This window comes from Apaloderma vittatum, unplaced genomic scaffold (genome assembly GCF_000703405.1).
Source record: "Apaloderma vittatum isolate BGI_N311 unplaced genomic scaffold, ASM70340v1 scaffold190, whole genome shotgun sequence".
Lineage (NCBI taxonomy): Eukaryota > Metazoa > Chordata > Aves > Trogoniformes > Trogonidae > Apaloderma > Apaloderma vittatum.
In genome coordinates this window covers 2357-18329 of record NW_009692656.1, presented here as the reverse complement: position 1 = coordinate 18329, position 15973 = coordinate 2357, and the positions used below count along the sequence as shown (strand labels likewise).

The following is a 15973-nucleotide window of genomic DNA, read 5'->3' as shown; positions in this document are numbered from 1 at the left end:
GACGCTGTGACCCTCTCAATGTACTCACTGCCAATGTACTTGACCACCAGTCAGACTAACAAGCCAGGCTCAGATTGTGATAGTGTCTTTTTTACCATATTAATACTCCCCTGATATTTTAAAATCATTCTCTGCAATGCAGCTCTTCACTCTTACCTGAACACAAAAGTATTGAAAATAACATACGGACTGATGGACAGTCGAGCCACTGACATTATTTCGCAGATCCATTCCGTCCTACTATTTTATTTTTTTTTTTAGAAGTAATACTTTACTGATTAGCAGATCCTTTTTTTCATTTGTTTTTAATGCAGTAATCACTGGTTGGTATCAATGAGCTTTCTTTCAAAAGCTCCTTTGTCTTGCTGCTGCTGGTCACTCTGTCCAGTAAAGCAATAACCAGACAGACCTCAAATGTAGCCTTTAAGAAAGAAAGATTCAGTGAAGGCAGCTTCTTCAGAAGAAACAAATTCTGTGAAGAAAAAGCTCAAAGATGAGACACAATGGCTGAATGTACCAACCTGAACTTTGAAAGCAATAGCTGCAAGGCAAAATGCTACAGCAGGTCTGAAATGACTCGCTGCTTATGCAGCTGAACTAATGAAATACAACCTCATGAAGAAGATGTTTGCACCTTCGCTGACCCTTCCTCAGACCAAAACTTTAGCCATCTCTCTTCTGTATCCTTGGACACCCAAATTGGGCATGAGACTGCAGGTAGTGAGGTATGAGCAGGCTGGCTGGCTGCCATGTAGTGCATAAAGCTCTTCAGTCCAGCCTGCCCTCACCTGCTCCCCACAGCAAGTTGTAAAAATGCTTCACAACTGCCACACTTCCAGCCAGCTAGAGGAGTAATATAATTAAGACATCAACACTCGTTCTATCTATGGGAAGAGAGCCACACAAAGACAAGCAGGTCAAGAACTTCCTTAAAATTAAAGAAGGAGCAGTGCAGTGTCCCAGCTGTGTGAGAGGGGAAATGAAGGTATTCAAGTGGGTAATGACAGAGAAATCAGGTTCAACTTCCCTTGGGTACAACTCTTTCATACATTAGGAGGACGTTAATTATTTTAAGATTTAGCCACCAGATATCAACAACAGAAAAGTATATTGGTATTTTTAAGCCATGCAATAAGGAAGCCAGGAGAGAGGACAGAAGTTTCAGCTATTTCCACCATGTCATTTCAAAATTCTATCTAAGAGCAGAGCTGTTTCCCAGAATTTGTCCTTTCTAGCGTAATTAACTTTTATCTTTTAAAACAACTGTGGCGTTGGTAAAACCTCAGGCTAGCCAGAATACATACAAAGTGGCCACCACACACCGCCAGAGCGAGCAGTTTCATGTAAAGAAAGCATTGCACGTGCAGAAAGTCCTGAAACAAAACAAAATGTGCAATATTCATTTAAGTCACATACAAGATGTTTTCCTGTAACCTGGCAATCTAAGCATATGCCAAAACCATGTAAATTCCATGCTACCAACTTTATATTAGTATGTATTCCTGAATATGGGTTCAGAAATGTACTTCTCTGGCCACTGGTTTATTGACTTAGTTCACTCTTCTCCCCTGAATAATGGAATATGTTGAAAAACAAAAGGACACTCCTCACCCAGTCATCTGAACAGCTAAATGGGAAAAAAACCCCAAGCACGAATAATTTTCTGCTACGAACTCTTCCAGTGACAACGCCAGCTCTGTGCCTCTCAAGAACTTGAAAAAGAGTCTGATGAAACCATGACTTCAGACATTTCAGCTCTCAAGCCAAACTAATGTAACATGCCACACATGATCTCCACGCGTGTCTGCTCAGTGGCACCACTGTAAAGCCACAAAGTTGGTTTGTTTTGACTTTTTTGTTTCCTTTTCCTTTTTTTACACATCCATCTCAACGAGCAGCATCTGCAGTTCGAGGGAAAATCCTTCTCCCTCTTCCCCTAACATATGAGAACTAAAACAAGGCAGGGAATTACATCTCGACTTGAAGCACAAGATAACTATTAAGCGAAGACTCAGGGCGACCAAGTTCCTTCCTGCGATTGGTCATCGTACCTGCACAGTGTGTACTGCCCAAGGACAAAACGGGGTTTGCATGGTTTTGTCGGCGCTTTCTGGAGGTGTCTATGTTAACTGTAAATGGAAAGGTGCTTGGCACCTTACAGACGTTATCCCAAACACGCTGACACCACTTCCATGCCAACACTATGCCATTATGAGTTTTGTACAAGGCATATTGTCTTAAATGTTTTTCCTTAATGCAATTTTTTTTAATCCACTTAGCTGCACGGACAAGTACTTCAGCGAACAATAAACAACTTTGTTTAGAGCTCATACAGAGCTAAACTACTTCCGTAAATGAATGAAAATAGTGTTCTACAGAAGAATCTTGATGTTGAAAAGACCAAAATTATGCATCCTTCTAAAGGAGGAAAGAAGTGCTGTGAGTCTCACCAGGAAGCCACAAAAAGCCCTTTCAAATGATACACCTCCTGTTTTTCCAAAGTATTAGACCCAACAGATCAGTTGTAAGGCACCATCAATTCTTCACATATGTTTATCTCCATGAAATTACAGAGAGTTCTGGCAAGTATACAGTAACAAATATAAAAAGATGGACGTTGAAGGTCATGTAAAAACTCTTGTGGAGAACAGATCAGCAATAAAGGCTTATAAAGTTAAAAATCAGTGGTTATTTGGATTTGTAAATTATGAACAGACGTCATGCCCATAACAGTGGTACATGACAATTGCCTACGGACACTTGAAATACAGTCTTTCCCTTTTTTTCCCTAGCATGGTATTCTCTTACCTGAATTTGGCGAGATGTGTAAACTGCTCATGTCCTTGGCGAGGCCGTTTGTCTTGGGACTGGAAATAGGTGCACAAGCTGACGTAGCTCGGGGTGGCCTCTTTCCGGGGACTTTCACAGTGGTTCTCAGCAAGTCGATTTCTTTGCCGTGAACGTTCTGCATATAGTCCTGTAAGCAGGAAAAAACAAACCCAAACCCCAGTATCAAACAGTCAGTTCTGTAAGCAATAGAACTACTGACACCTGGGTTCATAAGGCTCTTGCCCTACATCTTCTGCCAGCACCCATCATACGTTTTCCCCCTTCCTTCCATTTTCTTGATAATCCCCTTCCACACTCCTCACTACAAATACCGAAGTCTGGAGCTTTCTAATACATCCTCCAGACACCAGCTGGATAAGAGGCAACGCACAACGTGGCTAGTTCTGAGCTACACGTAGGAGTTCACCAGCTAGCAGGTCCCAAAAAGAAGACGACAAGGCTGGCTGTCCCTCACGAGCATGCTTACTTGTGTCTCCTTTCTGTCAATGTTTTATGCACTTCTCTCCGTCTCCCTCAAGTTTGGCTGAAACTGGTCAGCAGATACAAAAGTTATGAAAGGGAGCTGACTGTTAAGATTTCTGCAATCACAACATTATTTCCTCAGAATCTGAACCTTCCTCCACACATACAAAAAATCATACAAGGGAAAAAAATATGCAAATTGTGTCTGATTGAAGTAAACACACTAAAAGCTGGAAGCTAGAAGTGGAAAAAACGTTTCCTAATTCTTGTTTGGAAAGTCCACAAAGAGGAAATAAGCAGACAAACCCAGTCAGCAATGGAAAGACAGTGGTCAACAGACTGGAACCAAGCCACTGCTTCCCAAGAAAACCATGAGAAAGTTCTTCAAACTGTAAATAGCTTCTGAAAAAAATAAGCTCTTAAGATTCTGTCTTTCAGCTTTAAAGGCATTCCCTAGATTGTCTGGGTTTCTTCAGATACAAATAGAAAATCAAAAGGAAACGGGTGTCTTTATCCGAGGGCATTCACCAAGGTGCGACAGCCATTGAGGCTGCAATCCTGCCATATATCAGAAGATACATAGCCAGTACAGATGGTGGACTTTAAAACCAGTACAGAAGACACCAAAGTTTTCATCTCCTGGTACATGCGGGTTGTGGTTACTCGCATTCTAGGAAAATACCCTGAAGCTAAACCAAGTATGAGGACATTAAAAGAAACAAAAGAGACTGTATCTTATGAGAAGACATGCAAGACAGGTAGCATAGGACGGTGAAGTCAAGGGTGAGAAAGGGTAGGAACACTGCACAGAATACATTTGGGTATACGTATCCCAAGAGAAAAACAGCAATTTGAACTAAAGATTGGGAAAAGATCTGGGCTTAAGCTTTTGAGTTAAGCTCAAAATCAAGGGAATGGTATTCTTGAGCGATCTTCGAAGTGGTGGAGCTGGGGCAAAAAAATCTTTTCAGACGAAACTGGATCAGCTTCGGCCTGGGTGATGCTGTGGGTGTCTGCACAAGCAAAGATGTAACTCCCAGTTGCCCAAGTGTCCAGGGCAAGGACTAGACAGATTCTGAGGATTTATATGAAAGACTACCAGTATTTGACTAGGCTGGTTCCAAAGCTGCAGCGTACAGACCTGTACGCCATCAGAGCATCGATTTTACAACTAAATACCCGAACGGACTAAGAGTGCTGCCATAATACAAAGAGTAATTAGCTCCCTCATAAAAATCCTTCCACCTCTGCCAGTTCTAACAATACAAATTATATACTCCACTCAAAACACATTAAAAAAAATAATTCTACTACCAGACCAGCATTCATTTCTTCACAGCTAACATTAATCTGTGATAAACCCCCAAAACTAAGTCATCACATCAACTTTTTTCCTCCTGCTAGCTTTTTGAGGATTATTAACAGTAAAAAGAAGGGGAGGGGGTGTGTTTGAGCGATTCGGGGGGTAAGGACACAGAACTCTGCTGCCAAAAGAAACAAAGGCAATCCATTAATAAAAATTTGTTCACTAGGTGTTAGACAGAAATGAGCAAAACGGTTTCATCCATAAATTATTAAGTTGGAGTAACTTTCTTGTTCAGTGTCAGTTATTCACAAATTAAAATACAATAAGTAGAACATAATTGAGCATTTATTGCTTCTGGGCTCTAAAATGAGGCTTAATCAGATAGTGACTAAACCTCAGCATGTTCTCTTTTTAATAGACACGTTTTATTTAATGTACAACAACCAGTGCACTCCAGTTAAATTTGAGAAGGAGGTGTTTATTCCCAATTCTTTGGATGAATAGCATATACGATTTCCCTGCTACACCGCCAACTTGTGAGATGTAACAGGCCATTATTAAAGCCCTTTTAATTGAGAGTAAACCAGGCTTAGGTGAGCTATAAACCATTTGAGAGAGCAAGTGTATGTTGGCAAACAGGAAATAAATGCGCTGCAGCCATAGCGTTATTATTCGAAAGTGCCCAGACACAACAGATGCCACATAGGTATTAATGTCAGCTTAAATATTTATAGGGATATATCAAACGTAAATAATAAAGCCTCTTTCATTGTGTGCAAGATGCATAGCGATAATCTGTGCATTTCCCTGAGGAGGAGAGGCAAGCACCAAGTTTCCAGTCGGCGGAGCATCCGCCCCCACGCGCGCTCCTTCAGATCTGCACTTGGGGAATAAAAGTTAAAACTACAAAATAATGTCACGGCTTCAGAAGTGCAATGGAGGGTTTGATCAGATTAGAACAGATGAGGGTCTTGCTGTCATCTGGAATATGCTGTGTTAAAGAGAAGACAGCAAGCCTGATTTTGATATGCAAATGTTACAGATATAACTCCCCTAGATGTTAGTTGTAGAAAATGCTGATCCGAGAAAAAAGGGGAAAAAACCCTTTAACAAGGCATGAGGGTAATTCAAAGCCAAGTACTTTTAAACAGCACTTAACAAGTCCCTAGAGCCCACTCAACAGTGGGCCACCCCAGAAGTGCCATCTTCTGCCCCTCAACAGCTTGAAAAAGTAGTAATTGCAACTCTATTTGCATTTTTCTTCTCAACTTGTCCATGTTCATCATTCGGCAACGCAGAAAAGAAATAAATGGAAAAGCAAGCAGCAAAGAAAAGGGAACCCTCCCCAAACGTGTGGGTAACAGGAGAAGCCGGCGCCCCAGTCCCTGCGCTCGCACCTTCGCCACCGCTTGTTTTTTACATTTCGCTCCTAATTATGTTGCATCTATTGCCATACACTTAATTAGCTGCATTAATGTGATTTCTTTTCACATAGTCAAGCAATTAAGAGCTATGATTGAGTTTCATTCAATTAGCCTCAACAAACATGCTAATTGATGTCCCAGATGCAAATGAGGTGCAATGAGAGAAACCTGCTAGCAATTGAGAGTTGTGGCGGGGAGACCCACAGCTCTCAGCTTGCTGACAGCAGCACAGCTTAACGCGGCTCCCACCTTCTGTGGAGCTGCCTTCGCAGGCGGCGGGGGAGACAAGCCATTAGTGCCTCGGTTGTCCCAAACTGATCCCTACAGGAACTACGGGCGAACGCTGAATCAAATCGATGTCGTCTCCAACTCTTGTGGCAATGGCCGGTATCGTCACGTTCTGCTGCAGCCGGGGAGGCACCGCAGACCCCGCGAGTGCCACGAGTTCTTCGGCTAAGGACTATAAAAGGTCTCCATCTCATCTCCGAGCTCGTGAAACACGACGCAGGTAATGGCCTGCAGTTATCAGTAACTGGCAACTTCATCTTAGTCAGCTGCAGGGCAATGCTGCCTCTTCAAGTTAAGGCCAGAACGCATCAATCAATCAATAATCCCTAAAAATACGCTCACTATATTGATTCTCATTGCTTTTCATCCCGAGGTTATCGTGAGCGGTTTGCTCAAATATAGTGCTGCTGAGGTGTTAATTTGACTACTTAAGGCCATTGACCATTATCTAGAGGACTAAACAAACTGTTAAAATATCAGTGAAAATCGTAAAAGATACATTGACTGAAGATGACACAAAATATTACTTGACAGCACCACAAAATGAATTGCCTTGAGTGAAAAAGATGTACCATGACACAGAATAATGTAAAGTAAAATTACTTTAGTTCTGCTCTTAACACTGCTCTCTCTTTACAACAGCAGAAATTAATTTAACCAATGAACTGAACAGAAGCCTTTCAGACATGCAAACAGAGCAAACAGGTATGATGATGTTTTCTGAACAGACCTACCAAGAAGAAACATTGATTTTTAAAATATTTTTTCTGGGGGAGGGGGCTTCTGCTTTCAAATGCCAGCAGTTGTTAAACTTGCTACCATACATAACCAGAAAAGACACTCCACGGAGGGCCACAGCTGAACCTGGGTGACATGATGCTTGCAGCTGGCTGCCTACATTCTTCTCCTGGTTGAATTTGCTTTGGACTTCGCTTCTGACTTGGTATTGCAGTGAAACGGCAAACGATGCAACCTAGTCTTCTTGGCCAAGAAATGGCACCCAGAAGACAAAAAGATCAATCTGTAGAAGACAAGTATGGCCTCCTGTAGTTGGGCTCAGTTGGCCTGTCGATAAAAAGCCCTTGACTAGAGCTCTAGTTTTTATATCAAGGCACTAGGCAAATGGGACTCAAAGCTCACATCAAAAGCTCTCATCTCAGGAATGCCATGTTCTACAACATTAACTTCTTAAAAATATATCTGCTCCCTCCAAGAGAGGCTCCCCATGTTCTTCTTCCACCAAGTACCTGTCCCACTGCCACCATTTTCCAATGCACAACACACTAAACACACCAGTCTCTGATGGCAGTGCCTTTCCCGTCTATAACAGCACACAAGAACGAATCTCACACTTTTTATTTTGAGCTCTTAAAATCTATTTTTCTAACCCTAGCAACTGGTCCAGGCCCAGTAGAATCCTTCCCAGATCCATCCCTGTTTTACACTGAGCTTCTGAGAAAAACAACTCATTTCATGGCAGTTCTTCCCCACAGTTCAATCAGACAAAACACTCCTAAGGCTTAGCTTGCCGAGGCTGAGGTAGTGCTTCCTGATCTGAGGCAAACCAAAAATTATTACAGAAAAGAAAGTTTGTAGTTGCACCTCTGGATGACATCTTAAAGACTGTGGCATATTTTTTGAAACACAATTCCAATTTTGTGAGCTGACCGATTGGGCCCACAAAACCTATTGCTCACCCTCAGCAACAACTGCTTCCAAGAAACAACACCCGAGCCCCTTCCCCCCAAACCAGGCCAAAACCCCCCGGCAGACCAGTAAATGGATGGAGCCTTGACTTTTGTGCCTCTACGTGGCAGTCAGACACTTTTATTGCAAAATGCCGTCTGGAAAAGATGCAAAACAAAATTGCTAAACTGCAAAAAAAAGAAGAAAAGGAGGAGAGAAAAAAAAACAAAAGGCCCCCTTCCCTTTGCTTATTGAGTTCAAAGGCATAACATGCAGCACCCTGCAGCAAATGGGAAGCTACACTAATTTTAAAGCCATAAAACGCTATAAAGTGCCCTGCGGGGCAGGACTACACTGAAGCTAGTTGCACCTAAATAAGACATGGTTCATTTACTTCGCAGCTTAGCCTAATGTAATCATCAGCGGATTTCTAGCCTAGAGTTGTAACAGGCAAATAGCCGATACTGCGGAGGCGACACTCCCAGCCATTGAGAGGCCTCAGCTAGATTGCTGTTGATTAGAAAATTTTTCAGTTTTGACAAGCACTTAATGAACATAAATCGCTCCTTGATTGGTTTTCCATTTGGGGCCACAGGCACACCTAAGAAGAAACAAAAGTCTCCAACTCTTCTCCCCCCACTTCCCAGGAAAGACCTCAGCGTCAAACCTACCATCAGGTTACGAGCCACAGTGGAATATATTCATCAAACGTTCCTGTTAAATTAGCCATCCTCCCCTCTCGCATATAAATACGGGCATAATACCATCCGGCTTCATAATATATAGTTAATCTTAAGAAAAGCCATGAAATGTTATTTTCTGAGGAGAACGTGGGAATGAAAATGCATTCTGGAAAACACTGATCACCCTAAAGCATTCTGTCCTGGCAAAAAGAAGGTCGTCTTGAATCTGTTTTATTCACACTGGCAATCAAGAACATTAAATTTCAGTAATAAAAAGCACTGACTATATCTACACTACACTGTTAATCAGTTTGATCAGTGTTGCAGGGGCAGGGGAGGAAGTTAGGGCAATATTTTGAACACAAAAGCAGTTTCACAAAATGTTGTGGTAGGTTTGGGGGTTTTTTTTTGGTGTTCTTTTTTTTTTTTTTAAATGGACCACTTATTTTCATACAATTTTGAGAAAATTCTTCAATCTGTGCTTCACTTCTCTTTCAGACCTTGTAACAAGAACTGCTGTAAAAGACAAATCAGAGTTTTACCAACCTGAGTAATTTATGAAGCCTCTATATCCACAGTAGTTAGCTCTGCTGGACAGGAAGCTCTAATTTCATAAAACTCTGTGATTAATTAATAGTTTGGCTTTTGCCATTTAAATTGCAACTCATTTCGATACCAACAATTTCTCCTGTCTTCTGAAGAAAGAGTAGGTAAATCACCGAAATGTATGTTTGCTGCTCCTTACTACATACAGCAAGTTTGCACGGCTCTACAATAGAAGCATTGTGTGTGGAAAATATCCTATGCTAATGACACGATAAATCTTGTCACGCCCTTCGAAATGAAGGGACTTGAAACAAAAAATGCTTCACGTTTGCCTTGTGTGTGCATTTGGTGGCCTGGGAGTAGCTGTAACGAGTCACAGAGGCGACTGAACGAAGTTACTGTGAATGATCCGTCTCCCTCTCCCTTCCCATCGACTGGCATTACCTATTTGCAGTATTTCACAGGGTAGCTGGTTGACCATAACTACAATCAGATTTTTCACTGAGCAGAGCAGGTGCAATGGTACTTCCAGGCAAGACTAGTTTTAGTTTGAAATGCCACAAAGCCAAAGGGGTGGAAAATTATTTGCCTTGATGGCTTTCCCAAATGATAGGGTCTCACTTAAGGACAGCAAACACGTTTTAGCTTCTATATTCCCCATCCGTTTTAAAGTTTTTCTCCCCCACTGATCCTTACTCCGTCACCTCTTTGAGATAATAAAGAAGCTTTCCAGGAAGCGGTAAGTGAATGAGTGACCTGTACAGCTATATCAATTTATAAAAGCCTCTTTTTCTTTTGAAACATCACAGGTTGTATGTTTTATGTTTGGCATCTTTACCAAAAATAAAGTTAAAGCAGCATGATTAACCCTTATTTTTTCCATAAAGGTTGGTAATCCTCCAGTTATCACTAGAAGCAACGTAAACTACCAGCCTAACATGCTAGAATCAAGAAAGGAAAGCTCATGGAAATTTATTTTGTTTAGAAAGGACAATGCTGCTCTGAACACAGTTTTGGGAAAAAGGCTTCCAGAAAGAGCTCCAGTTGTGGTGAGTAAAAAAATAAGGCATCTACTCATCAACTGTAATAAGCAATTACTACACATGTATTTTGCAATTCTTTCTATCGTTCATTCTTTCTATCTTAACCAATGTTTTAGGTGTATTAATGGATGCAATAACTATAATAAAAACTTACACATGCTTTACAGAGACTTATTTTCATCACTGCTTAAACTATACTCTCATTTTTGCTCTCTAAGATTTGTTTTGATCCCTACTCTTTCAGAAGGTAGAGCTACCTCTTATATTAAAAATAACATATGCATGTCCTTTTGTCAGTTCAAATATATAGTTACAAAACCCTGATTTGAGGATTAGTTGTTCTTAGGAAAGGCCATCTAGAAGGACTTTCAGGGCCGGCCAATATTCAGCCTTACATTCCTTTGAAGCAAAGAAAGGGGAGAAAAAGAAAGAAGGAAAGGGCACACACGATGGTATTTTAGAAATATATAAGAGCATGAATATTTCTATTAAGGCAACACAAACAACACACTTCAGAGCTATTAAACAGCCTGAGGTAATGCAACCCTGAAAATAAGGCTGAACTGAAACGATGTCTGTAGGCGGTTATTCGTAACAACAAAGGCGAGCGCTGCTCCCTTGGCTGGAGCCACACGCGGCCCCGCTGCTGAGAAGCGACGCGCAGAGCCACCGCGCAGCCCAGTCATCTCTTAAAAATGAGGAGAGTTGGAAAACTTTATTTGCAGGCACGCTCGGCACTTTCAAATTTTTCAGGAAAATGGTAAGAACTGAACACGGTCAACAGTTTCAACTGCAGGTCTAAGAAAAATGCTGTGTTTTATGTGATCTGAGAAAAGCGCATGGATCTACGTGCACTTCCAGATACCCACAGTGAGGATGTTTTCAATAACCTCTGATTTCTCACCAAGTCTGCTTTTCCTGGACGAAACAGCCAGGCAAAGAAAGCTCAGCTGAAAGCCCAGTCCCCACCTCAAGTCTCAGAGAATTTTACAGGCCCATGAATCGGGTCTGTTTTGTATCATCTTTCAAGAAGATGTGTCCATGCAGCATATTGTTGAAGCTGTTAGGCAAAATTTAGCCTAATGTTGGATATGACTTTTTACCAGGCTGAAATTTTGCTTTTTTTAAAAAAAAAAAAAAAAAAAAAAAATCACTTTTTTTAAATCTCCCTTTGTGCTAGCTCAATTAGGTTGCTCACCCAAGTCAGCATTATTTTTAAGGAAGACTTTTAAAACTGTGACTACTGGGCAGAACCCACACACTTCTCAAGGAGTAAAGACAGGTTTCCCTCCTGCAATCACTGCTCTAATCCTACACACCTCAATGCAGGTTATCAAACCCGATCAGTGAGGATGCGAGCAAGATAAAAGAGTGGTATTACTGCAAGCAAAAATCAACCTCCCTGTGGACACTCCATGAGTGTTCTAGATGGGCATCAAACCTTCCTTCTCATGTACTTAATAAGATGTTCTTCCTGCATAAGGTGCCACAGCACTGTGCTTTTATTTTAAATCAAATCTAGAACAGATTATGTACAACAAGGGGAAGAAAGTGCCCTTCTCTAAAAAAAGGTGTTTTCAGCTTTTTTTCTTTTCATAAATGAGGGGCAGCGATGATGCTGACGATACCAGAGCACGTCCACGGCTAAAGCTTTGTCATCTCCTGACCTGTGGCATGATGGCACCCCTCTGGCAGACAGACAGTGGTGAAACATCATCAGCTATTCATCGAGATAAGGCTTAGATAAAGAAGCGGCCTGTAACGCTGCCCAGCAGGTATCCTGGTGAATACATTTTGGGAGCCCTTGCACATGGCATTCTGCCATTAAAAGCCAGGAGAGGCCTAGAGACAAATTCCCCCAGGTCCCTCTGGGGAGGCTGACACTGAATTTATCGGCCAGAATTTCAGTCATCCACTCAACGGCTACACTCCAGAAGCATAAGATGAATAGGTAGCTATGGTGAACTTTGAAGCCTGCAGGTCAAAGTTCTCTCTCATTATCCCCACCATTTTCTATCGGTGCAGCTCCTTGGCATCCCAAGGGATGGGAAGGTTTGAGGCTCTTGAAAAAAAACCTGACAAGACCAAGTCAGAAAACAGTAGGGTGCTTATGTACATATATTTTTCTTTCCCCGTTTTTCTTTCCCCCCACTTTCCTGAAAAGAAAGAATATGAATTTAGCTATTGTGTCAAACGTCAACCTGGTGGCATTAGCAGTTACTCGTTTAGCTGGCACAATACAGCAGTCATTTCAACTCGCTGCCCTGCCAAACAGGCCTGACCCTTCCAGTGACACCTCCTCTTGTAAGTACTAATTTGATTTTTCACTCCCCACCCCAAACCCTTTCATTTTTGTAGCCAATCCTTTCAAGGAGGACGACAGTACTGATTCCGGCAATACAGACACATTCTCTATATTAAAAACATTGCCTTTGCGCCTGAGTCACCACTGAACGCTTCCGAGAGATAACTCATCCACTTCTGGCCAAATCTCATGCAGTGATATTTAATACATCGCTCACTATCAGTCATTAAATATTATAATACGTTCTTCCATTGCGGGTGTTACGTTCTGACTCAAACCACAGTGTGGAAAGACCAAATTATCTTCTAAATTTACTTCTTCCGCCACCACTAGAGGCCAGTCCACCTTTCCCTACCAAATTACAACTGTGAAATTTTGTTTAACCAAAATGACCTGTAGCTTGAAATAATCCAAATCTAAGAGGTCATTTTAGAGTCAGGCTTTTTATGAGTTTAGGAAACTGACTTTAGACAGCTAACAAAAGTTCTCTTCTTCGATGCTATTTGAGGAGGGAAGGTTGGTAGGAATAAGGTCCTTATTTTTCAAAACACTGTATGAAATTATCTCAAATGACAATGTAAGCACAGCATTAAAAATGTATCAGTTTCTTTGGCTTGCTGCGAAATAAAGCAACACACAGTTACAAATAAACAAAAACTACAAAAAGCAAACCTGAAACACACTGTCCCAGTCCTGTTTGGGGGGAAAACCCATTCACTTGGCAATACCCAGGAGGAAATTCTTTCCTGCCTACAAAGTTTTGTACAAACTGCACTGGGAGTGCAACTGACTTCAAGTACCTGTTCCTGTCTCTGCCTTAAATCAGCATCACTTATAATACAAACAATGTCAGAGAAAAATTGAGAACCCTAGACACTCCTAGAGTCAATTCAGTGTCTCAAGAAGCCCATGAAGAAGTACATTTTCCTCAGGAGCTTCTTGTGAGCTAGGAGCCAAGCGTGGTCCCTCACCACTACCTACTCACTCACAGCCAAGGGAAAAGTAGCACGTTACGAACCTCTCTGATCTACGCAATAAGGTCTGAGCAAACGGAAATACGGAGTCATGTACCTTTTTCTCGGGGTGGAGGGGCGCGGTGGGGGATAGAGGGAAACAATTACAGGCTAGTAATTACTTCTTCTTTAAATGGATTCTCTCTAATCTCCAATGGATTTACCTCTAATCTCAAAGTAATTACCTCTAATCTCAATGGATTCTCACTCTGGGGGACACTAAGCAGCTCCAGGGAAGCCTACAGAGAAGAAGTACTCTATTGTCTGCAAGAGGTAATGAAAAACTAACACGTGTACAGCAACCATCAGGAACAATAGAGCACTTCTACAAAGCAAGGAAGGGACTCCGGCGGAGATAGCGCAGTTTGCCTCCTCCTTGCTTGATGACCCCGAGTTGGCCAACACCATCTATGGGAAACTCAAAGTGGAAGCTCCACAGGGGCTGCCTCAAAGGCCAGCAGTATCCGTGCCTCCCTTCCGTGAGCAAGGCCAATACACAATTCAGGTATTTTGGGACTATTTCACGGTAGAATTAAGGGCACTAAGAGCGGCCAAACAGGATAGACAGACTTGCACAGCTTCACAAAACAGAACAGTGAAAACCTTGCTCCAGAACACAAGGGCTGAGGAGCAAGCAAGGCCTGGAAGCCAGTTGTCATCTAACTTATTAAATATTTTTTAAGAGACATGGATGCAACATCAGAATCTACAGCAAAGCATTATTATGGCAGGACCCGAGACTATGAAACCTTGTGTCAAGCCAGAGGAAGTGCTAATATTGAGCAAATAGGGAATAGCCAGCCTGTGTTGCAGGCACAGCATCCTCAGACATCACCCATCTAAAGCACAAATTTTCTCACACAGGTCCATATGCTCCAGAGCATATTTAAAGAAACACATCTGATTAAAAACGCAATTTTCACTCCTTAATGAAAAACTGCCCCAAGAGCTCAAAACGACACCAACAGGTTTAAAAAGAACCAGCCTAAAAATGTCACAACTGGCCACCCTCTGATTTTCATACTTGGGATGACAATAAAATAAAAGACCAGATACGACCTAAAAGACTTGGTGATGGTTGCACCACAGTTTTGTATTTTACTGCTGCCTGTACTACAGAGCAAAAGAAGGAGTTGGGCATCTCCTTGGAGTTTAAAGATCTGGAGTCTCCACGTTGGCTCTGTCTTTTGAAACACCCTGGTATGGAATGAGCTCTCACAGAAGTCAACCTTCCTCCTGTTGGCATGGCTGGGGCAAATGAGGTGGGTGAGGTCTGAGTTAGACCATTGTGCTCTCTCCACTCCACAGACTGCATCTAGGGATTGTGCTACAGCTGCACACACTGAGAGGGACAGACAGGATCATTGGGCAGAGACAACAATAGATGCCTTAACATGAAAAAGTTTTACAGCAAACATTTTAATAGCTATGCCATTTTCAAAAGGCTGCTCAGAATTACTTCTGAATAAACCGTAACCACTGCACGCTGACAAATACCAGAAATTGTCCTTACTCTTTACTGCTTCTAGAACACTGATGCTTGTAAAATGCTTCTGGTTTTTAATCCTGAGATTGACAACAACTCCATAAAACCATAAGCACAATATAAAAGTTCCATGGGATTCAAAGAAATTTGATTGTACTCAGATTTGTGTCAGGGAATTTTATTTCAGACTAAGCCTTTCTGAGAGGGAGGGGAGTAAAGAGGGAGAAAGAAGCTCCTCCACCAAAGAGGGCTCAACAAAAACACTTCAGGATGAACTCAGTGCTTTATTGTGGCCTGACGTTGCTGAGCACTTGGAGAACATGTTATACTTACATGTAAACTAGGGTGGTAGGTCAGCACGCCATTGTCACACAACGTGACATATTTCTTCTTCCACTCTTTGTTCAATGACTTCCCGCTTCGCTTTAGCAGCATACCCTATCAGAGGGAAAAAGAAAAAAAAAGATTAAATGCTCTTTTGCCAACATGCAGCTATTTAAGACGCAGAAAGAGATAAATATAATTGCCAACATTTTTAGATACGCTCTTGCAAACGACTCATTTTCCGCTGCTTTTCCCATGATGCACGCTTTCTCCATTGGCAGTTTCAGTGTTTGCAATTTAGGAGGCAAAGCTCTACGTGCAGCTTTCATAAAGCAGGTCATGTAAACCGAAAAGACTGTATCAGCCCTGGCTTTGTCGACACATAGCAAAACCCCTTTTGCACTGAATCCCATGCCTTGGGAAAGCACATTTTAATGTGACACAGAGCAGGGTTATGCACTCCTAGTGGATAAAGACACCACGCTCAGTCCTCTAAACTAACTGACTCAAGCCCAGGCTGAGTGAGGATCCCAGTGTGTGGCTTGTGCTCCCTTCAG

General features: G+C 41.9%; 1 protein-coding gene across 1 annotated transcript in view; it reads right to left on the bottom strand.

Annotated features, from left to right (window-relative positions):
• The window catches only part of LOC104278268 (arf-GAP with GTPase, ANK repeat and PH domain-containing protein 1), a gene marked incomplete at its 5' end in the record, with an annotated part of 136882 nt that extends 121352 nt beyond the window's left edge, over window positions 1–15530 (bottom strand). The window contains 2 exons of the mRNA XM_009875557.1: window positions 2809–2977; window positions 15426–15530. Coding sequence (XP_009873859.1) covers window positions 2809–2977; window positions 15426–15530 — 274 coding nt within the window. The remainder of the gene's footprint in view (window positions 1–2808; window positions 2978–15425) is intronic.
• Window positions 15531–15973: the final 443 nt, after the last annotated feature.